The 22,777-nt window shown below is 51.7% G+C and overlaps 2 protein-coding genes across 5 annotated transcripts in view; one reads left to right on the forward strand and one right to left on the reverse strand.

Moving 5' to 3' along the window:
• Positions 1-14,845, reverse strand: part of MCM3AP (minichromosome maintenance complex component 3 associated protein) — a 51,521-nt gene extending 36,676 nt beyond the window's left edge. For 3 of the 4 annotated variants that reach the window (XM_057505573.1, XM_057505578.1, XM_057505567.1), the window contains exons 1-11: positions 14,715-14,845; positions 12,538-13,863; positions 12,072-12,295; positions 9,859-9,937; positions 9,482-9,626; positions 8,256-8,446; positions 5,562-5,701; positions 4,137-4,334; positions 3,572-3,840; positions 2,342-2,504; positions 443-603 (exon numbers count right to left, since the gene is read on the reverse strand). In XM_057505573.1, coding sequence (XP_057361556.1) covers positions 443-603; positions 2,342-2,504; positions 3,572-3,840; positions 4,137-4,334; positions 5,562-5,701; positions 8,256-8,446; positions 9,482-9,626; positions 9,859-9,937; positions 12,072-12,295; positions 12,538-13,756 — 2,789 coding nt within the window. In that variant the 5' untranslated portion in view covers positions 13,757-13,863; positions 14,715-14,845. The other variant, XM_057505571.1, reaches the window with a different exon arrangement.
• A 3-nt stretch (positions 14,846-14,848) lies between these two features.
• YBEY (ybeY metalloendoribonuclease) lies at positions 14,849-19,501 on the forward strand. Its single transcript, XM_036919364.2, has 5 exons — positions 14,849-14,979; positions 15,098-15,342; positions 16,276-16,404; positions 17,506-17,574; positions 18,723-19,501. Exons 2-5 carry the CDS (start codon positions 15,133-15,135, stop codon positions 18,807-18,809), a joined length of 495 nt encoding a protein of 164 aa, XP_036775259.1. The 5' UTR covers positions 14,849-14,979; positions 15,098-15,132; the 3' UTR covers positions 18,810-19,501.
• The last annotated feature ends 3,276 nt before the right edge of the window (positions 19,502-22,777 follow it).

Genomic DNA, 22,777 nt, shown 5'->3' on the forward strand with positions numbered 1-22,777 from the left:
AACACATCACATATTATAGTGCCACTTCCTGGGACAGGGTCCCTGAGTTTCATCAGGTTCTCAGAACACTCTGACTCTGAGCAGAGGGGAAGCCCTGGCCTGGCCCACCAATACCTGTCTGGCTATCATAAATGGGCCAGCAGAAGCCGTCTTTAAGGGACAGGATAAGGAAACCTCCCCTTCACTGTTAGGTTCTTCAATAACTGATGAAAAGTACTGTTTCTGGAGTCACAAAGAAGGGGGCCTAAGCCCCAGTCTGTTGACAAGCAGGTCTGACCTGGGGTGCTGCCCACCTTTCTGAGCCTTGTCCTGCTCACCTGAACCACAGGGAGGCAGCGTGTGGAACGTGCTTCCCCAGGCCTGGCACAAGCTGGCAATTCCCAGCCCTTTACTAGAATTAAAGAGCAAGAGGAGAGGCCCTGCAGCTCCTGCCTGCCCTTACCCATCAGAAACGGAGAGACCGTGGTCGTTGAGGAAGTCTGTGGCCTCGTCACAGTCTCTGAAGAGCAGCATGCGCACCACGCCATCCAGGGGAAAGGCAGTGGACCGCTGTGTGCTCACAGTGTAGGCAACGTTCAGTGCCCGGAGCGCGTCCCTGCGGATCTGAGAGAAACCAGACTAAGGGCCAGTCACCCCACGGCCACAGAGACGAGGCAGGGGGGAAACGGCGCTCCACTACAGCCCCCCCGCTCATGGCAACCGGCACCAGGCTTACGACCATCAGGCCATCTTCTGGGCGGAAGATGCCAAAAAATGCACAGGAAGCAATCCATTTCCCACACAGAAAATGTTACACCACGAAGGGTTTTCCATAAGAATTAAAAACCCATCCACAAGCAGGCAGGGAAAGTAAAGGGTGTGCCACCCACTCAACAAAAGGCCGCACAGCTGCTGAGGTCACCACGGAGACAAGGGGGTGCCGTGGGAGACGCATGGCAGCAGGCTAAGCAGCAGGGGACAGGACTGCCTCGCAGCACTGTCACAGGCGCTCGGAGGAGACGAGGAAGACAAAGATGCCGACAAGAGTGGGTGCCGGAACTCTGGGTGACTTGCCTACTGTTCACTCCCCTTCAGTGTCCTCAACTGATTCAGTCAAGTTTCACCAAGTGTTTGCTAAAGCTGGGAGTGCAACAGGGCAAAGTAAGACCTTGTCCCCACAGGCGTGCCCAGGAGAGACGGCACGGAGCAGCAGGATGCAGGTGTGTCAACTGCATGGATGGAGGGGGCGGCAGGGAAACATAGGTGGGGTTGGGTGGACATGAGCGGCCCTGCCGTGGCAGGCAGGGGTGAGTGGGGCTCAGCTCTCCCACTGCGAGAAGGCACAGGGCAAGGGCAGCAGGTCCAAGGCCTGAGCAGGCATGTGCTGGGGTGGAGAGGGCGGCACCGCAGCAAGTGGAGCTCAGCGAGAGGGGCAGGACAGTGGGGCTGTGGGTGCCATGGCTGGTGAAACTCTTGGTTTTTGTAAAGGGAAAGCACTAGATTTCTCTTTTGTTCAAAGTTGTCATGTTAATAACTAGGTATTTGTGCCCATTTTAGGCACTAATGACCAACATTTCTAATAACAGTAAATAATCATTATTTTAAATATTGACTACCACCTTTACTTATCAGCTGTATAGTTTGCTAAGTGGCACGCTGTTAGAAACCTCTTCATGTGTCCCCAAACTCAGTTCTGTCAGCAGCCGTCAGACCTGAGACCAGCAGATGTGCAGACCTGCCGCTTGGGATGTGGTCAAGGACCTTCCATCACCACAGTGGAAAGACAGCCTGGAGCCAGACTCAGCCTCCTCCCAACCAGCCAACCGCCCAGTGCCCAGCAGCAGCTTTATCATCACCCCCAAGTGCCCTCAGGAGGCTGTGGCTAAAGATGTGGCCTAGACATTCTGAGACCAGTCATTCACATGCAGAACCCAGGAGAGGCCGTCCTGCCTCTGTGATAACGTGCACAAGGCACCAACGAGGCATTCACTGAGATGGACTTGCACCAGGCCCTCTCTAACGACTTAGATTAATAATGCTAAGGATTCCTAATGTAGGGATTTTGTGCATGCAATTCTGGGTTTTTGTTTCTTTGTTTCCATGGAAAATAGCAGTGCTAAACTCAGGGGATATTATTCTAAAGGGACTTCTCTTATCTGAACCACAGAGAACGTCTGCCATGGCATAGCTCTTCCCGCAGGCAGCCAACGGTGCCAAGCCCTGTAAAGTCGGGGGCGACCACATGGGTTGTAGAGGGGTCAGCTCAGGACCTGCTGAGATGCTCTTGAAATAAAGCAGCACTTAAATATCGTAAGTAACAACCTGCTTTCTCCCAGATCTGCAAGTACAGGTGTACACTCACCTGATTAAAGTAACAGTGTAGAAGACAGGCGTTCAGATAAGAAGCTGACTGGACCAGTTTGAAAAATCTCACAAAATTATTACTGTTCAACGCGGCAAAAGCCTGAACTGCAAATTTCACCTCAGAGGAATTTCTAACAGCAGGATGAAATTGTTGCACTTCTCTGTTAATTAAAAGAGATTAAAGGGGTTAGAATTTCATTTTTAATTTAACAAAATTTCCATGAAAAGAAATCTGATAAAAAAGAAAACTAGACTCCGACCCCACTGCGAGAGGGTCTCGGCGGCACGGGGGCCTTACATCCATAGTGTGCTGACCTCAGTGCCGCCACTTTTGGGTTGGGCTGGAGGCAGAGGTTTGGTTTAAAAAGATGACGAAGAAAGTAAACAAAGCCACACAAAAGCAAAAAATTAACAACAGCCTATCTAATGCCAACTATGTTTCACCACGATGTCTAAGAAACAAAATTTAACTTTGTTTTGTTTAGAAATAAGCTGACCCAGATGAATACTCAAGATAAGGAGACAAACGCCTATCACACACAAAAAGACTGCACAGCCTTTTTCCATACCTAATTTCTCCCCAAAGCTTAATTTTAAAACTCAAAATTGACCACATCCAGGTATTCTGCAACAAAGTTCTTGGGGAAAACACCAAGCTAAGAGTCTCTGTACAAACGAGGGACTCCAGTGCCATCAGGCCCGTGCGCTAACAGTAAGGTGGAGACACCAGGGCCCTGTCATATTCTTATGCACGTCCACACGGGTCAGACCAGGGCTTGAAGTCCATTCTTTCTTAACATCCCACCCTCAACATTTTTGTTTCACCCAATTTTTCTTCTCCTATCTTTAACAAGGTGCACACGTGTATGAGGAGACACGCCTGGACAGAGCCAATTGCTGACAGTGCCTGCGGGTACCTGGCCTTCCCTGCCCTGGTCCCCCACCTGCTCTGCCCACAGGGTCCAGTCCTTCCTCATCTTCTCTCACTGACAAGGAAAAACTGTCCTGAGAAAGGGTTTGGGGCCACTTCAGAAGTGCTATACCAGCACCCCGATCCTCTGCTCCTGTCAATGGAGTGCAGGGCCCAGCCCGGGTGTCTTACCGTCAGCCCAGCATTCCGCACCAGAGAGAGCACAGAGTCATCTCCCCCACAAACCCCGATTGCTGTCTCCTGTTTAAGCCCTGCCTTTCCAGACAGCCAGGCTCACTCCAAGGTCTGCACACGTACCTCAGGATGTCCCCCTTGTTGAGACTGAGTAGGACGTTGTAGCCCTGGAACTCGGCCTCGCTGGCACAGAGCACGCCCTTGCTTCTCAGGTCCTGGTACATCTCCTTCAGGCTCTGAAGGCACTTGGTCATGTTTTCATTGTTGATCTTAGCGTCGAAGGAGGACAGGGGCTCCTCACACATGAAGTGAGCACAGTGGATATGAAACCGGGTGCACTTCTCAATCAGGGACACCGTCAGGGGGTCGCACAGGTGCTGCTGCGTGACGTCCTGGCCACAAAGGGGCACGTCACACATGCACACACACTTCACACACATTCAAGTGGCCCTGCACACATGCCTCGCACACACAGGAAATCAGCTCTGAGAGACCATGCTATTACACAAATTTCTCCTATCACAATCTGAAGCAAAGCCCACAAAACACATCCAAACAGAGTTTGGAATCATTTTAAATGACAGTGTACTTTCTGTTACAGGGACACACAACTGGGTAAGATGGACAGATCTCTCACTTCCACCCTGGAACTCACACACGTCTGGTTTCCAGGTGGGGTGGCTGGTACCTTTCGGATGCCGCGTGTGCGGTTCCACACGAAGTCGTACCAGTCCCGTGGGCTGCCCTCCCTGTGGTCCATGATCTGGGTCACCAGGTAGTCCATGGTCCGGCAGAGCACAGCCGGGGGCCGCAGCTCGTGTGGCAGGGGCTCCTCCTGGTCGGCCGAGGAGCGGCTGTACTCCTTCACTGCCGCTGCGTGGTCCACCTGAGGACATGAGCCAGGACAGGCAGCTGGGGGGAGGCGAGGGGCCAGCCTCCCAGCAGCTGTGCCTTAAAGGGAGGGGGGAAATCACACACGCTCATGTGAGATCAAGACAACGATTTTTAAATATAAAATGTCTGTTTGAAGGTGACAATCAGAATTCAAAGACACAGTAGAGACACTTGAGGGGGCATATCTGATAAGCAGGGAGGATGAGAGGCTATCACATCAGGAAGCAGAATAGAAGTGAGGACACACCTGCTCAGCTCCAAGCACAGAGGCGGCAGGTAGGGACCCTGAAGCAAGTTCAAAGGTCTCAGCCACACTCACACATCAGACAAATCTATGTAGGCCAGAAAGGAAATGAGACAGCAGCAAGGGCCTACAGCTGAATTCACAGCCAGGGGCAGGGGCACATCCCAGGCCTGGGCCCTGGGCCTCTGCTGGGACAGGCCATGCCCAGTGGGGAGAAGGCAGTTGCAGAGCCCCCAGCCGGGAGGAGGAGGCCCACGGGCAAAACTGACAAAGATTAAGGGGATCTGAAACGGGGGGGGGGGGGGGGCCGTATGGGAACACGCACTGGCACCTGTCCAGGAAAATGAAAAAAGGTCACACCCCAATGTGAGAACTAAATTCCTAGGACCTAACGGGAGGAGATAATCTAAATACCCTAGAAGCACTACACACAATATGCCTGACAGAATTACTAATAAAAGCAAAAAATTAACAACAGCCTATCTAATGACTGCAAAATGGGGCGTTTTGACACAGCCACATAATCAAATAACATGCCATCATTTAAAAATGCTTAAAAGGAGAAGAAAATGTTCATATTTTTAAGTGAAAAAGATTCATACAAAATTGTGTCTAGGGCATAATCTCAAATATGCAAAACATAAACACTGAAAAGAATAGGAATAAAATTGTGGGAAGAAAAAAAAAGAAAAAAATTTTAGTCTATGCAACAAATTAGTACCTACATCTCTCCTTCGGGACACCATGTGCCCGGCTGACTCACACAAGGTGCTTAGTATACATGTCACAACGCAAGTTAGTCTGATTGCTGGCGCACAACCCCCACCCTCTGAGAATGTAAACACCCAAATCAAGTATCAGTATTTTCAGAAACTAGAGAAGAATAAGGCTCCCCGCACACTCCACCTCCACAGCAATGATTAAACACAAACAGTGGCCTAGACAGGAACGGCGGGGGCCCAGGGCTCTCTCTACCTGGTCGGTCCCGGGGACCACTTCAAATATGCTCAGCTGGCTCCGGGTCTCCCGCATGTACCGCTCCTTCTCAGGACACATATCGGGGCACGTCCCAACCAAAGTCCTGGCTCTGTCCAGCTCTGTTCTTTTCACCCGAGCTGCACGACGTCAGTTACCAGGCACCCAGAGAGGCGCATTTCATGGTGATAAAGGGGAAGTGAAAAGAAAAACAAACACACGCATATTACAAAGGAAAAAAGAGAAATGTTTTAAAGCCCTAGGCCTTAGGGCAAGGACAGCATGGCCCATTGCGCCAGGCGGCAGGACCCCTAGGACCAGTCACACCTCCCTGTGCCCCAAGGCCGTGAAGGGAGTGGATGGCTCTTCAAATAGCGTCTGTGATCAATGGTTGTGTGGCAGGGTGTTTACTAAAAGGATTGCTTTGCTGAACGTAATATTCAGTACACACCAGTATTCTAGAACTCTTAGTGCTTCCTCACGCTTCTATCACATGATGGAAGTCTCCTGAGTCCTGAATGGAACAAACCACTATTACCACCCACAGAACAGTTACAGAAGTATCCTTCACATGAAATGGAATGCAACTTCACAATCTGAAGTACAGGCATCTCATTTTATTTTGAATGATACCAGTACCTAAATTTTATTTTGAATATAAGAATCTCTAGGTCAATGACATAATGTATGATGGCAGCTTTTATTACTGCATTAAGAAGGCACTGTAATTATCGCACTTATTCACTGCTTCTTAGAAGAGGAAATTCTTACAGCTAAAATTTAATTTTCAAAAAAATCTGCACCAAAGGAGGAAGGAAGAGGACTTAGCTGAATAGGTCTGTCTCTAGCCTCCACCCTGAGAATTAGAGAAAGTACTGGGGAGCAGGCACGTCCCACCGCCCCTCTCTGCAGCTGCCCGGGGCTCCCCTCGGGCCTGGCTCTTCCCCGAAGAGCTCTCACCCTCCTCTGTCGGAGCTGAAGCTGACACAGCTTGCCACCTTAACCCCAGGAGTCCAACACCCAGTCCTCACTCCCTTTCCCTTTCCTGCCCTGTGAGGAAGCAGGCAGCTCCTCAGTGGATGCCTTCTGTGCCCTGCCCCAAGGGCCATTTCTAGACAGGGTATCCCACACTATAGCCTGTCCACCCTCCTGTCCACAGGGCCTGGTCAGGAGTCAGCAGCTCTGATACAGAGATCTCGCCCCCACCCTCTGGCTCCTGCCTCCCATATCTCCCAGGGGCCACCCGTCCTCCATCCTGCCAGGCGCTGTGCCCACCCTCCTCAACCTGGGTGGTGCCATGAGTCCTCCAACCCAAGGCTCCCCAAACTGACTGTTTCCTGCCCAGAGGAGAGGGGCAGACTGCAAAGGGCCCAAAGCCCTCCCCGTCCTCCTCCCGTCCCCAGCACCAGACCAGCTTTCCCAGGTGAACACCACAGGCCAGCTTGCATCTTCCCTTCATCTACGACCACAGTCATTTCATACCATTATATAAATACAATAAATGAAGACATCTTGGTTTCCATTTTGAAACTTTTTTTAGGCTTGCTCTGGGGGAGTATTTTAATTAAGAACTTTAGAACTTTACAGAGAAGAGCACATGTGCTTTCTCCTTTCATTTTTGGTCACTGCACCAATTTTTTTAATGTTCACAGAATACTTACTTTTTGACTAGGTAATACATTCACATGGTTCAATATCCTAAGATACTAAAAATGTCCAAAATGGACCACCCCACTCACCCTGCTGCCCTCTCCATATGATCCATGGGAGCAGACCCTTCACTCCTCCGTGCCTACTTACGCTCCCAAGCACAGTCACAGGTGAACACAACACGTCCCCCTTTTCTGTGCACAACAACAGCACACTACATGCTTTCCACGCCTTGCTTTCATCCCTCCACAAATCTTGACGAGTTTTCCATAAAGAAACTCAGACTTCTTTCAGGCTGTATAGAACCCCACTCTGTGGACTGGGTCCCAGTCGTTGTCATTACAGACAACCTTATGTGTGAGTCACACGCACGTGGCATGGACTGACTCCCAGGCACAGAGTGCAGGGTGGTCAAAGGCACGAGCTCTCCTGAGTCTGACAGATACGGCCGGCCAGTGCAGCCTGCCCCAGGCACAGCACCAGGCGCAGCAGGGAGATGCCATCTCCATGGTGTGATCTGCACCTCTTGCTGGGTGACGGGGTTTTGAGGTGATTCGTGACACTTCCTTTTCTGTAGACTCACTCTTCTACTGGGCTTGGTCTTTTTCATAGCGACTTCTATAGCACTTTCTGTAATGGGAGATCAGTCCTCTGTCTGTGATATGAATTATAAGGTTTTTCCCCTGGGTTGATATTGCTTCGTTTTATTTTGTCATGACTTCAGTCAAAAAGAAAATCTGATTCTTTTCTGCATGCTTTATGAATGTCTAAAAATTGCCCTTAAAATTGTTTAATTAGCTTGGATCAATAGTTTGCAGATTTTCTTCCAAAAATAAAATTACACAAAAAACGTATCTGCATTATATCCATGTTTGTGTCCCCCCCTTAGGTGAGCAGACCACAGAGCCTGGACATGGCGCACCACAGGCCCCAGCATAGTGGGGCCCCAGGGACAAGGATGGCTCACTCCCTCGTGGCTCCCAAAGACGGCCTCACTGTGGCCTCAGCAGGGCCACTGCCTCTGCCAGAACACACCCACTGTACCTTGCCGCATGACTCTGTCCCTCTGATCAAGCAGGCGGTACTTGTCCTCGGACGTCTCGGCCACGGTGCCGATCAGGCTGCTGAGGGGCGTCACATACTGCCCGAGGCCCTCAACGCCCTCTGAGCCTGAGTCTGGGGGGCCTCCCTCGGGCTGGCGGGCCTTCAGAGGGCCAGGCTTTTTCACTGGGGAGCTGCAGAGAGGACAGCGCGTTAGTCCATGTGACCAGGCATTCATGTCACTCCCATCCCCAGACACCTCCCTGTGCTGAAGACCGTCGGTTCCTCTAAAGCTGATCAACTATGAGCACCGAAATGAGACAGGCTTTGATGATGCTCCTATTACTCACTGTGCTTCTTAACCTTTGAAAAATTTTGCACTTCTAAAAAATGAGATGACCCATTTCAGCAGCTGAAGTATCTATAGATTTCTAGCTCAAAGAAATTAAATTCAGCCTGCAAAAAAAACACTCTAACACCAGGAGGAAGCAGCATGGCTGTGCATTCTCATGCCCGACTTCACTTCGGCAGAAGGGTGTACTGCAGAGGCCAGGGCTTCTCCCCATTCCTAGCTGGCATTCAACATTCCGTGCGCATGAAGAGCGGACACTGGCCAAGTGAGAAGGGAAAGCTAATGTGAATCAGCAGTCGAGTTGTGAAGTGCAAAATGAAGAAAACAAACCTTGGTCAAATGTATGAAGAGGGATGAAACAGAGAAAATAGGCCTGCTGCAGACAGGAAGGGGAGGACAGGGAGCAGGGACAGACCCCAGACAGGCCTGGCAAAGTGCAGCACACCAGCCCCGCCTGAGGGTCGCACAGCAGCTCCCCAGCTAGAACGCAGCAAGGGGGAGACCCCCTCACCGTGACAAGCTGGACCTACAAAGGGGTGTGTGGGAAACTGCCAGACGTGGTTATTCAGAACTCATGGTTACTACAGCCAGTTAAACATTTTAAGGGGAAAAGTTACTGCTCATCCATTGTCCATGGGATGGGGGCCAAGCTAGATGAGCCAGGAGCCCCAGGGCTCTTCCCAAGCTCTTGCCCTCCCCAGGCCTCTCCCCCGTGTTCCCGTGCCCACCTGTCCTCCTGTGGCCCCTATCAGGGGCCAGCATGCTACCCACTTCCCTTTCATGCTGCGGCCTGATGCTGCAAAGTCTCTGCCACTTTGTGGCCTCTAAAGTCAAAATACCACATGCCACGTAGAATAGTCACTAGAAGGAGTCACACCTTTTACTCAGGAGGCTGCCAGCCACGGCCCTCACTGCAGGCTTGCCAAGGGGCGGGTGCTGGAACAACATGTCCTCGGCGCCCCGGCCAGCCTCACCGTCCGGGGCTTTCTTCTCCTTCAGTGGAAAGGGCTTCTTGTTGGGGCCTAAGGACACAAGTCAGAACGGAGTTTATGATGTCACAAGTCACTGGGCACTAGACTTCTTAACTTTCTTTTGAGAAATACTCTCATAGTTGTTACAGGGGATTACAAAGGATCCCAGGAAACACAGTGAGACGCAAGAACCCACTGGCCCTGGGAAAAGGGCTCACATTCGAAGCTCAAGGGGCCTCGCATGCAAGGCATTAGAGCCTGCAAAGTATAGCTGGAAACTCACTTATTTTCTTCTTGTGCCAAAAGAGAACCATGTCTTTATGCAGACCTTTCCCCTTCTTCCTAGCCAGGGCTGCAGATGCCTGGAAAACAGTCCACAACACAAAGTATGAGGCCATCTGGAGACCAAAGGAAATGGGATTAAAACTTCAAATGCAGCGAGCAGAATTCCGTACAGCAGGGTGGCACCTCTGTCTGCTCCGAGTCTGACCACAGTCTGGCTTCCCTTGCCTGTCTGACAAGCATGCATTTGTTCATCTCTGTTTTGAAATTAATGGCTTTACCGTGATACAACCTATGAGCATGTCCTCACTGGCATTTGGTGAGATGATTCTCACCATCAGATTGTACACACATTACACACATTAATGGGAAAACTGCTAGGTCACACTTAAACACAAAAGAAAGCTGCAGAATGATACACATGGGATACAATGTATCACAAAACACACAGACACAAAACCAACTCCCTGTTAGTATGACTATAGCCGCAGCTATGGAAATACCTAGGAAAATATAATTGACACTAGCAACAGCTTGCTCCTGGGTAACAAGAGATGGAGGTGGTCAGGGGCCTCAGCTATGTATGGATCAATGAATTGCTCACAGTGACAATGTATTTATGTATTATACATTTGTTATATAAGCACTTTTTAGGGTTCAGCTGGAAGAATAAGCACATTACAGTAGCCAAAGAATTACTTTTAAAAAATGAGGATTACCATCTGACCCAGCAATTCCACTCCTAAGTATAGACCTAACAGAATGGAAAGCAGGGTCTTTAAGAGATACTTGCACACCATACTCATGGCAGCATTATTCACAGTAGCCAAAAAGTGCAGATGACCCATGTCCATCAACAGTTGAATGGATAAACAAAATGTGGTAGATCCATACAATGGAATACTATTAAGTCATAAAGAGAAATGAAATACAAACCCCACAGACAACCCTTAAAAACATACTGATTTGAAATAAGCCAGACACAAAAGGACACTTTTTTAAGGTATCTAGGGTAAGCAACTGCAGAGACAGAAAGTACATTGGAGGTCCCCGAGGGCTTGGGGAGGGAGGTGTTCGGGAGTTATTGCTTAACAGTTAGAGTTTCTGTTTGCCCTGATGAGAAAGTTCTGGAAATAGGCAATGGTGCTGGTTGCACACCATCATGAATGCAATTAGTGCCAGCAGACTTAGAAAAAAATAGGAAGAATCAAATAGCAAAAGCCCTAACACTCTGCCCAGTATCTTGACACAGAACCTCTACTCACAGGAATTTAAACAAGGGACATAAACTAATCAGAAATATATACAACAGAAAATATTGGCTAAGTAAGTAAGCAAACAGGATAGCATGTCATGTAGCACCTAATCCCATGCTAATCTAAGCCTACTGACTAGGTTCAGAAAACACTGAAGATTGCTACACAAAGGGGCTACCAAACAGGATAGACAGTGTGATCCCATTTGTGTAAAAACAACATGACTATGTGTTTGAAAAGACATTGACCAAAGTACTCATAGTTGTTATCTCAAGAGGATAGAATTTGGGAGATTTTATGCCTCTTCCCATAGGACTTTTTGGTTTTTCCAAGTTGTCAGGCAATAAATACTTCTGTCATTTTTAAAAAGTATGAAAATACGCTTTCTACTTTATAAATTCCCAAAACTTACTTTTTCCCTGCAAGAATATTCAGAAACAATAATAAAGCTATACAGCTACATAACAGGAACAGTCCATGTATGCATACACATGACAACCAACGTGTTATGCATGTATGTGCTACACACACATTTCAAGTCAAGGTATAAGTCAAAGGACTAACAGCAGTTAACTCTGAAGGATGAGACTACAATAGGGTTTTACTTTCTCTGTATTGTTTAAATTGGTTTACAGTGATAATAAACTATGACCAAAAAAACCCAAAATCAAAAACAAAACAAGAAAACTCAAGATGGAAAAAATGCTGTGTGATTAGAGCCACTCAGAGGAATGTGATTGCATGGGAATCGCTCACCCAGCATTTCTAGAACACTGCATTTGTAGGGGCTGTAAGCTTTTCACAAATGACTCCAAGTTATGAAATAAACAGTGCTCCTCCAGCCTCTCCAAGGTAATATGATGAGTACTTACCTAAATTCTAGGAAGCAAACAATGATAGATTCAAATATAGGTTTCAAAATGACAAAGTTCAAGAGAACCTTGCTGGGAGTACTCACATGATCAAAAAAATACACCACTGCAAGCTTCTTGCTGCGCCTGGTATAGACACGCTGCACTTTAGCAATTCTGCCAAAGTGGTTCTCTAGAATGGCTCTGTCATTGAGATAGTCAGGGACGTTCTTGCACTGGATGGCCGTGATCTCAGCAGGAAAGAAGCCCCCAAGACTGTCTATGCTCTCACTTCTTTTACTCTGACGCCCAGGAGCTCCTCTTAGACAATCTAGGGGATCAGAGAACAAGTACAGAAATGTTTTAGATGGAACACTTTCGAACAGTAGGAGGCACCAACGATGTAACAGCAAAAGATGTTCTCATGGATTTAAGACCTGCTCCAAGATCCTGTGGTATGTTAGAATCCCTAATGTTTACATGTGATTTACCAGAAAAAATCAAATACCCAGGAAAACTTACTGAGAACTTTCCAGTAGAATTTGCCATGTGTTGCACATTTTTAGAGCTCACCTTTTTTATCTCTACTTTCAATTTCTTCCTCTTTATTCACACCTGGAAGCCGGGAAGGTGACAGGGCAGACTGACTCCCTCCTGGAACGGCCATGTGGTCATTTTCCCCAGACTCCACACAGCCAGTTTCCTTCTTAGGGTCCTTGCTGCCTAGGCGGCTGACTTCTTTATTGCTCTTGAAGACATCCTGTATTGTCCGACCAAACAAGGTGCCTCCCCGGGCGCGATTCAGGCGGACGGGCCTTTTATCTGGAGGATGATCTACCCTGGGAAGAGGGTCCAAATCTTCTATTGCCTCATGACCATATCTCCTTGGGGAACGATCCTGTTCCTCCTTCCTTTTCAGGCCTTTCATGAGGCTGGGAAGTGGCCCTGTCTGGGAAACAGCTTCTTCACATTCTTGTCTGACACCTGTTTTGCTAACAGCAAAGGGTTCAGCCAAAGCCCCTGAAGAAGACATGGGGAAGCTAGTGAAGCTACTATTAGAATTTCCAAATAGTGATTTAGGGCCTCTCTTCTCTTCCTCCACGTTTTGGTTTGACACAGCAGGGGTAAAGGCAGATGATGAATTGTTACTATCAATTGGTTTTGGAAAGGTAAAATTGGAATTGGTAGCTGAACTACTTGTCACCTGAGAAAAAGAAAATGGGGCCGGTACCCCAGGTCCGCTACTAACCAGATGGGGAAAGGTGAAAAATCCAGAAGTAATTTGGCTCTGAGTTTTCTCTGTCTCAGATTCAGCCCCCAATATTGGTCTGAACACTGAATTTTCCAGAGGTTTAAAGCTAAATTCTGTTTTCCCAAAACCAGAGCTTGCTATTTCTCCAGTTTCTGGTCCAAAAGTGGAAGTACTTGGGAAAGTCCCAAGGTTGGGTGATTTAAAACTAAATCCTGGGTTTCCAGGCACACATGAACTTGAAAGCCCAGAAGTAGCTACAAAGGCCGGAGTGTGTTCAAGTCCAGAAAAGAGTCCAACATTTGAGCTTTGGGAGAATCCTAATGTTTGGGCTGAAGAAGAATGACTTACTCCAGAAGATGTTGGAAAGCTAGCTACCTGTGAAAATCCTGAGCTTTTTGCAGTTAATGTATTGTTTTGTCCAAAGAGGGAAGGCTGACCAAATCGAAATGGCTGCTTAGCCTGAAATGTTCCAATGGAACTACTGGAAGATGATGGAAAAACACTAGGCTGCTGCCCACTGAAAGGATTAACTGGGTTCATCTTCTGATCCAATTAATGTAGAGTAGTAAATAATATGTGTACAAAAATAGTCCTTTTCCTCAAACAGTCTGTTCAGCAAGGGAGCTCCCCTTCATCTTCATGAAAAGCTGAAAGACAAAAATGCACATCATCACAGCTGTGTCCTGCGGGAAGACTAAGCATTATTAATCACATTATTATCACTGACAAATATACAAGGATGAATATTTATTTAAATGTCAGGCAAACAAGGGCTGAGTACTCTTACTTTCTGAGAGCCAGCGTATTCTTCGGTAGTGAGTGATAAGGGTGGTACAAATAAATTACTCTGCTACAGAGATTTAAAACATGATACTTTAAGATTTTTAAAAAAGTATCGAATCATGTTACTGAATTGGTAAATACACGAAAAACCTCCAAGAGTTAAGAAGCAAATGAATGCCGTTAGGCTTTGCTGCTTAAAGAGAGGCCTTTGTCCTGACTAGTAACCTCAGCCAGAGAATTACAATGTAACACTGTTTCAACCCTAGTGTTTCAGTGTTTCCTCTCATCTATTTTTTCTGCCAGAGGCCAGAGCAGTAAATACTCTTTCCAGACAATGAAATAAACTGTTTTTCTACCCAGGCGGCCACCCAGGAACTGGCTCAAAGGACGGGAGTGCCCAGGCGGAGAGGCTGCCCCAGAACCGGGAGCGGCCGCAGCGCGGCCCGAAAACGGCCGGCCCCGGTCTGCGCAGGGCCGCGCCCGCCGGCCCCGCCCGGCTCGCTCCGAGGGCGACAGAGGCCGGGGAGAGGCGCAGGGGAAGGGGCGGCCTCCGCCCGGCCGCGCTCACCGTCCGGCTCGGGGACTCCGAGGCCCGCTGCCGCCGCCGCCGCCACCGCCCGGGGCACCGTAGGCGCCCGACTGGAGGCGCAGGAACCGACCGCAGCCGCCGGAAGCAGCGCGTCCCTGCGCGCGGCGGACGGAAAACGCGGCTCACCAACTGCCCGTCAGTGCCAGGCGGTTCGACCCGGCACGGCCCGGCCGCGCTCGAGTTCCACTTAACGGGCGGCGGCGGCGCGGTTCCGGAGCAGCACGCGCGTCGCAGGGCCTGAGCTGCGAGGCCCCCTCCTCCCCGCGGGCGCCGCGCCCGGCCCGGCCCTCCGTGGGCGCCCCTTCCTCCCCCCCCCCCGGCACTTCCGGCTGGCTGGCTTCCGGCCACCGCGGCTTCCTCGGCACCTCCTCTTGCTTCCGTCCTCCTGGCGGTGAGTGAGTTCCCCGAGGCCTTCAGCGAGTCCGCGGACGGAGGGTCGGGGCTGTGCGCGCGTCCTTAGCTTATCGTCGCCCTCCAGTACTGACCTGTCTCGTGACCTTGACCCGCAGGTTCCTGTCCACGGCTCTGGCCCGGCGTTCCTGAGATGAGTTTGGTGCTTAGAAATCCGCAGCGAGCCGTGCCCCTCAGGCGGGCGCCGCTCCGCAGGGCAGTGGAGCTCGTGAGGGGCGTGTTGGGGGTGCAGAAGTTCGACCTGGCGGTCATCTGTGTCGACAACAAGAATATTCAGCACATTAACAAAACCTACCGGGAGAAAAATGTCCCAACGGATGTGCTTTCTTTTCCTTACCATGAGGTAAAAAGTATTTTCCTCTTCCCATCTAGCCAACTTTATCTCCTGAACTGATCATGCTACAGATATGATTTTTAAGTTTTATCGTGAAAACGTTCAATTGTACGCCCAAGTAGAACGCAGTATGACCACCCGCTTTGACCAGTGCCAGTCAGAGGAGAAACGATGACCAGGCCCCCCTCCCCTTCAAATGCTATTAGCCAATTCAAAGAAAACAAGTGTTCCGATTTTAAAGGCAATTATATAATGAAATGCATGGCTGAAAAAATTTAACACTGAAAATTAAAAAACAGATGGGACAGCGATCTGGTTACTGTCTGTGCTACGTGAGTGCAAAGCCTTACGCGTTGTTAGTGGTAGCACAGACTGGAGCCCCTTTGAGAACGCAGTCTGGCAATACCTCACAAGCATTTAAGATGCACCTGTACTCTTTAATCCATTCCTGTCACATCTATGAAAGTAAATCAAAAGGAAGAAGATAAAATGTCAAGTTTATAATTGAAAAAATGTATTAAAATGTTCACATTTTCTCTCACAAGAAGAAAAAGTAACACCTCAAATATCCAACCATAGGCACTAGCTTGGTGAACAGACTGACGTTTATAGTCCTTGTGTGGGTAAGTGGGAAAGACTGTTTGAGACAAAATAACAAGCAGAAAGAATAGAAATATAAAACTGCCAATGTGGTGGAGAGCTCTGTAGAAGCTGAGTGTCTGTGTGATGTGCCTTGGGAAGAATGGAAGGAAGGGAAGGTAACTGATGCAAACAAGGTGGGGACGTCCTACGTCACCTGTGAGCCGCTGCTCTGCCATCATCCCCACCCCCACCCCAGCCTTGAGATGAGCCAGTAGGGTCTTCCAGCTGGAAATCTCCAGGCCCGTGGTGGGTTACCTTTCCTGAAGTCAGGTTCTCCAAATCTGTATTCCTCATTTGCAGAATCTAAAAGCAGGTGAAATGCCCCAGCCTCATTTTCCAGATGATTATAATTTGGGAGACATTTTCCTAGGAGTGGAGTATATCTTCCAGCAGTGCAAGGAAAATGAAGACTACTACGACCTTCTGACTGTAAGTGGAGTGCAGAGACGATAGACCCTGGCTGGTGAAACAGACCCGATGAGACCTCACACGCACTGTCCCTGTGTAGGGCCAAGCCCGATGCACCCTCTCCCCTCCGGTCTGGAGACTGTGTGCTCGGTGTCAGTCCTGGGTGACAGGAGAGCACGGAAGTTCCCAGAGGTGGCCTTGTGTTAGCTTTGCCTCTGGAGCTCAGCAGGCTTAGCAGACTCGGACCCGCTGAACGGTCTCTGTACAGACTGCCCCAGTCGGGCAGATGCCAGCCTCCAGGGCCCACCAGGTCTGTCTCTCCTCAGCTTGATGCAGATAAAATGGAGGGGGTGCTGAAAGCACAGTGTGTGATTTTTGAATCGAGTTAACTTCCCCATGGATTCAGTTGCAGTATCTTCCTTTGGCAGGACAGCCTTGCCCTGAATCATCTTTGGGGGATCCCAGTGCTTCTCTGTAGTGAAGCAGAGCTTCCCAGAGAGACTGTGTGTGCAGGTGTTGGGGGCCTGCTTCCTCAGCCCGGGAGGAGAGGGTTGTACTCTGAGTGACAGGAGCCCCAGCACTGTGGACTGTGGACTGGCCAGCATGAGATTCAGCTCTGGGGTCTCTATGTCCAGCAGTGGTGCCCCTGGGGGCTCTGGGGACAGTTGTGGACATCTACTTGCACTGCCCCACTACCCATACTGGGAGGCCAGCCCACCACTCAGGACCCTCATCCCCCGCACAGGTGAACCAGGCCTCCCTCCCAGCCGGCTCCAGCTGCATGTCAGCACCTGCCAGCAGAGCCAGGAGCTCTCCACCTGCCTCCTCGTCCGCCATGTCTCCTTCCACCTCCTCCCCCTGCCCTGAAGAGCAGTGTCCCCTCCCACCGCGCAGGGGGTTCCTTGTCTTCACCTCCCTGGACAGGGCCCCAGGCTACCTGCTGCCCCCCGAATCCCGCCCTCTGTCCCGCCTGCTCACATCCTCCTGGTGCTGCTACCTGCTCCCAAGCTCTGCGCAGGCCCAGGGGGGGTCCCAGCCTCCCAGCAGGTGTGGGGAAGCTCTCCCTGCCTCCAGGCTTGGTCATGGTCAGCCCCTCAGGCAGCTTTTTAATTGTTCTGACAGGTGACTGCCACCCATGGGCTCTGTCACCTGCTGGGCTTCACACATGGCACGGAGGCTGAATGGCAGAAGGTAGGGACCTGGTCCTGTGGGCGCGTAGGAGGGAATGCTGGGGTGAGCGTTGTGTCCCCCAGCCAGAGCCATCCCGCCTGCCCCTTGTGGCCAAGTGCCAAAACGAAAATTGGACAACATAGTAAATTAAGGAATCTTCATAAATGCCTGCTTTATAAAGAAAGACTCACAGTGTTTGTCTCATATATCAGGCTCCCCAGATGTTGCTGTTTATTTATCACCGTTGAAGGAAGTTCTGAGCAGAGACTGTATGAATTCTGCAAATTCTGCAAAATTCCAATAGGTTAAGTTTAAAAATCTCTATGAGAGAAATCGTGATAATTATAACCTGGAACCAGGATTCAGCACGCACAGGCATCCAGTCCACAGCCCGGCTGTGTAGGCCCTCTGAGGGTCAGGCACCAAGACGCGTGTGAGGGCCCATGTTAGTACATGCACCAGGCTGTGCTTAGCCAGGTTGTATATGTCATCGGACACGCTAGCCTCTCAAGGGTGTCAGGAAGCTTTCCTCGCTGACACACTAGCCCTTGATGCAGTGCTCGTGCACGGCCAGAGCTGGGCCCCCTGGCTACGCCCTGGCTCTGCCTCCCCCACCAGGTGGTACCCGCTGTGGCCTCACCCCTTCGCATGGCCCGCCCACACCCACAGCCATAGGGCACCTTGGATCAAGCCTGAGACCATCACTTCTAGCTGGGCCAGGGCGGGACTCCAGCCCACCCAGGGTTTCCTCATGCACCTCCCCTGGCTGCCCTTTCCCCTGGGGAGCTGTCCTCATCCCCCCCTGACCCCCACATTGCGTCCCTGCCCAGCTGCCATCCTCCCATCCAGCCTGTTCTGCAACCCCAGGCAAGCTCTGTCTTTCCTTCCTGAGACCACCACTCCCAGCCCCAGCCCCCAGCCCCTCCTGCTAGCTCTGTGGTTCACCGAAAGGCCCGTGTAGACCCTCCCTGTGCATGGGTGCAGGGGCCTAGACCCTCCGTGTGCGTGGGTGCAGGGGCCCATATGCAGTGCCTTACAGCTGAGGCTCCACAGCCGCAGGCCTTGGGAAGGGGCTCCCCGAAGAAGGGACTTGAGCTGAGCTGGACTCCCAAGGGCCCAAAGAGTCTACCCTGATGGGTCCCTACAGCCATTCCTGTCCTTTCTTCCAGATGTACCAGAGGGAGAAGCAGGTGCTCGAGGAGCTGGGCCAGCTCATGGGAACCAGGCTCCAGCCCCTGAGCAGGAACCTCTTCTGATGGGGGGCCACCCCAGACCAGGACTGGAGGCCGTGGGAGTGGAAGGTGCACCTCCCTCCCACTGGGCCCTGCAGGGCTGCAGAAATGCTATCCTGCCTGAGCTAAATTCCACTCCTGGACCCTGATGATTTTCTTCAAGTACAAGGGAACCCCCTCCCCACACCTTCATGTGGGACATGGCAGACTCGCTAGTTTCACTATCAGACAAAACACAGTTCTGACCTCTTACAATGGGGAGACAAGCCTCCTCCAGGGGTCGGCCTCTGGAGCAGGCCTCTCCCTCCTCTGTAGCCGGAAAAAGAACATGCAGCCCGGGTGGGGTGCCCCTCACCTCCTTCCTGCTAGAACCCAACTGGACCCGGGTCTGCACCCAGGAGCACTATGCCTGGGGCCTCTGCTCCAGGGTGGAGAGGGGTAAGGCTGAGCCTTGGGGTGGCTGCCAGGCCGAGGATGAGTCAGCCATGTGGCCCACAGCGTAGACCTGTCATGTCCCGGGATCCGAGCATTTGCCTGGGGACTGCACACACATGGCCGCTGCGTAGGTCCCGAGCCCTGACCACCGCTGAGCTCAATCATGCATCTCCTGGCTCCAGGGTGGCACCGCCAGCCATGCTGTCCTCCCCAAGGAAGCGGTCTCCTGTCTATTTCTTGTTTGTCTTCTAAATATTAAAATAAGAAAGCTCGAAACTTTGTCTGGAGTTGTCCTGGAGCAGGGCGCACAAGGGGAGCATCTGAAGGCCCAGCCAGCCAGGCTTCCATTGCCCCCCAGGTGAAGCCCTCTCAAGAGGTCATGAAAAACAGCTTCTTAGGGACCTTTTCTGGCCCTAAAACCCAGGAAACTATGGTTCTGAGAATTTGGTTTCCCCTATGAATCGAATTTAGAAACAGGAACATTCATTTCCCGCAGATCTGCATTCCCCAGGGAGCCTCTGGGCTCCTGAGCTGTGGGCCGTGCACAGCCTGCTTTGCCCAGTGACACCTGCTCTGCGCCCAGAGGCTGACACAGCCAAGATGACCGTGCAGAGCCCTGGGTTCCATGGTCCCTTTCAGGAGACTGAACGGGTCCTGAGACCTGGTCTCTTGGCAGGTATTTTGAAGGCTCCCCCATCTGCCACCGGCACGATCCCTGTAAACCTCTCGTCACACTGGGGCACAGGCATGATTCATCCAGACGTGGATCTCAGCAGCACTTAAGGCCAGGAGTGGGGGGTCCACAGGTGATGCCTGATGCTTTCAGAGGCTGGGTCTCTCATCTCCCCACAGCCTGCAGCAGTGACCCCAGGGCCAGACTCCAGTCTGGGCACACCCGACCCCTCGTGTGCACCCTTCGACTGCTCTGCATTTTGCTGGTCACCAGTGACCCTCTTCGTTAGCATCCTCCCTGCTGACTGCTTGTGTCTTAATGCTCACTTCCCTACTGGGTTTTCTTGTTTCTTCCTGATTCAGGTGTTTCTCTGTATCAGTGAAAACACTGGAGAATGTGAGCAAGTGTCCTGAGCAAAGCCCATCCTTTGCTCCAGCTGCATCAGAGGGAGAAGCAGGCACCACTGCCCACTGTCCAGGCAGCAGGTGGCCATGGAGCTCCATCTTGGCTGTTAGAGTCCTCTGGCCACTTCTGTGCACCCTTGAGCGGCCCTCACTGCCCGTGTCCTGGGGCTTCTACAAACCCATGTCTGCCAGGGTGGCTTTCCTCCTGCTCTGGGAGTCCTCGTTCCCCACCCTTGCTCTGCCGCGGGTATCCTGGATTCAGTGCCGTGTGCCCCACACAGCCTGAAGTCCTGATGCCCGTTTGATTTCATCTGCAGGCTGGCTGAGGACGCCATCCCTGTGCAGTCTGTCCCTTTGTGAGTCTTGCATGTCTGTCGGATGCAGGCCAGCACCAGGCTCCTTGCCCACAAGGACAGCTGTTCTGGTGTGTGTCAGGGTCCGTCTCTGCAGTCTGGCCGCTGCTGCCCCTTCCACAGCATGCCCAGCCATGACCTCTAATCATGTGCCCTGAGCTCTCCTGGTCAAGCCCCCTCTGTGTTCTCACACAGCGAGCCTGGTAGAGAACTGGTTGGCCTGCCAGCAGTGAATCTGTCCAGGTACAATGTCTTCGCCTGGTGCCTACCTGTCAGAGCTGCCACAGCTGAGCACATATAAGTGGGGAGAGACACATGGACGTGGGACAGGCTTCACCTGCCCCTCAGACCGTGCCACTGTCCCCATCCCTAGTCCTGGGTCTGACCTTGCCCTCCTCCAGCCACAGAAACATCCAGGGGTGGCTGGCACTTCTGTTACCAACTGCCTGGCCTCTGGCTCTGAAAGAGGGTCACCAACTGACCTGGCTTGCTGGGGCTGAGGGCAGGGGCTCCTGGGCCCAGGGTGTGTTTAAGAGCTGATCCGGGGAAGTCAGGGGCAGGCCAGAACAAGCCTGTGACCTGCTTTTAAAAAAAATTGTTTATTGTGGCAAATATATGTGGCCTAAAATTTGCCATCTTCCCCTGTACAAGTGTACAGCCCAGGAGCATTTAGCACATTTGCATGGCTGTGCAGCCATCCCCACCATCACCAGGACGCTCTCATCTTCCCAAACTGAAGCTGTCCCCACTGGACACTCCCCGCCCTCCCCCGCCAGCTGCCCCAGCACCCAGCGCCCATGGCTCACCTGCCTGTCTACCAGCTCGCCTTCCCCAGGCCCCGATGAGTGGAAGGCTGGAGGCTTTGCCCGCTCGTGACTGGCTGTCTTCCCTGAGCACGCTGTCCTGCAGGCTCCCCCACGGTGTAGCGTGCGGCATGATCTCCTTCCCTTTTGAAGGCTGACACTGTGCTCTCCAGTGCCTTCCCAGAAAGAGTAGATCGCAGTCATCACCAAGATGGTGGCTGACCTGCTGCTGATTTTCTTGGGGGCTCACAACACTCCAGTCGGGCCAGGCCGGGCCGCTAAGCACACACTTCCCAGGTCAGGCGGGTCCTCTGTGCACTTGCAGACAGGGAGCCTGGAGGCCCGGCCCTGTCACCCAGCCAGGGAAGCCCCTGCCTTGGCCCAGCTGCTCCCCTGCAGGAACACTCCGGACGGTGGCCACTCCAGCCCCCACAGACCACTGTGAATTTAAACAGGACCCCTGCTTTCCTCCTAAGTCACGAGGAAGAAGGCTACTGGCCCTGAGGTCTATTGGTCCCACTCCCGCTGGACACAGGGTGAGACTGAGACTCAGAGGCTCTGCGCCCCCAGGCCTGGGACTGGGGGCCAGGGAGCTGCCTGGCAGCCACAGAGCAGCCTGTGGGATGGCTTGTCCTGGGAGGTGCCAGAAGCTCAGCGATGTTTCCCCAGCTGCACCAGCCTCGCTGACTGGGGTCATCCACCTCCACAGAGAATTCCTGCAGACTCCCCGCATGGTGTGTTGTTTTCTCGGGATGGTTTGTGCCAGCCCAGGGGTCTGACAGCCCCCTGAGTAAATTGACTGAAATTTAGCAAAGCTTTGGGCACTCTTCTAAAGGCCAAAGGGCAAGTTTTAAAATCTGAGTTCTGAGTTCAGAGCCACAGCGTACTCTCTGTCCTTCCCCAGTGGGGCTTTCTTGTTTCCTGTCCCTTTTTGTAGAGGTGTGAGGGGCACTCTGTCCTTCCCAGGGAGTCATCCACCCCTTGGGGCAAACCCTGGCTCCCATTCTGGGGCCCAGCAGCTTCCAGGGTTTGGTAAAGGCTGGAAGTGATGTGCACACGTTTGCATCCCGTTGGTTTCCTGCCAAAGGCAAGTCCTAGAAGGACAGTCAGCCCAGGGGCCCTGAGAGGACAGGCTGAGTGGGGTCGGGGCTGGGGTGCTGAGCACAGGGCCCACGTGTGTTTCCCCCACCTGCCAGCTCATGTGCTGCCCCGTGGCTCTCTCATGGTGCAGTGGGACAGATGTCCTCGTCCTGACCCCTTGGCCAGTCCCCATTGTCTGGGAGGGGACTTTCAACACTGACATCCTGAATGAGCAGTTCTGGCC

This window comes from Manis pentadactyla, chromosome 1 (assembly GCF_030020395.1).
Source record: "Manis pentadactyla isolate mManPen7 chromosome 1, mManPen7.hap1, whole genome shotgun sequence".
Classification (NCBI taxonomy): Eukaryota; Metazoa; Chordata; class Mammalia; order Pholidota; family Manidae; genus Manis; species Manis pentadactyla.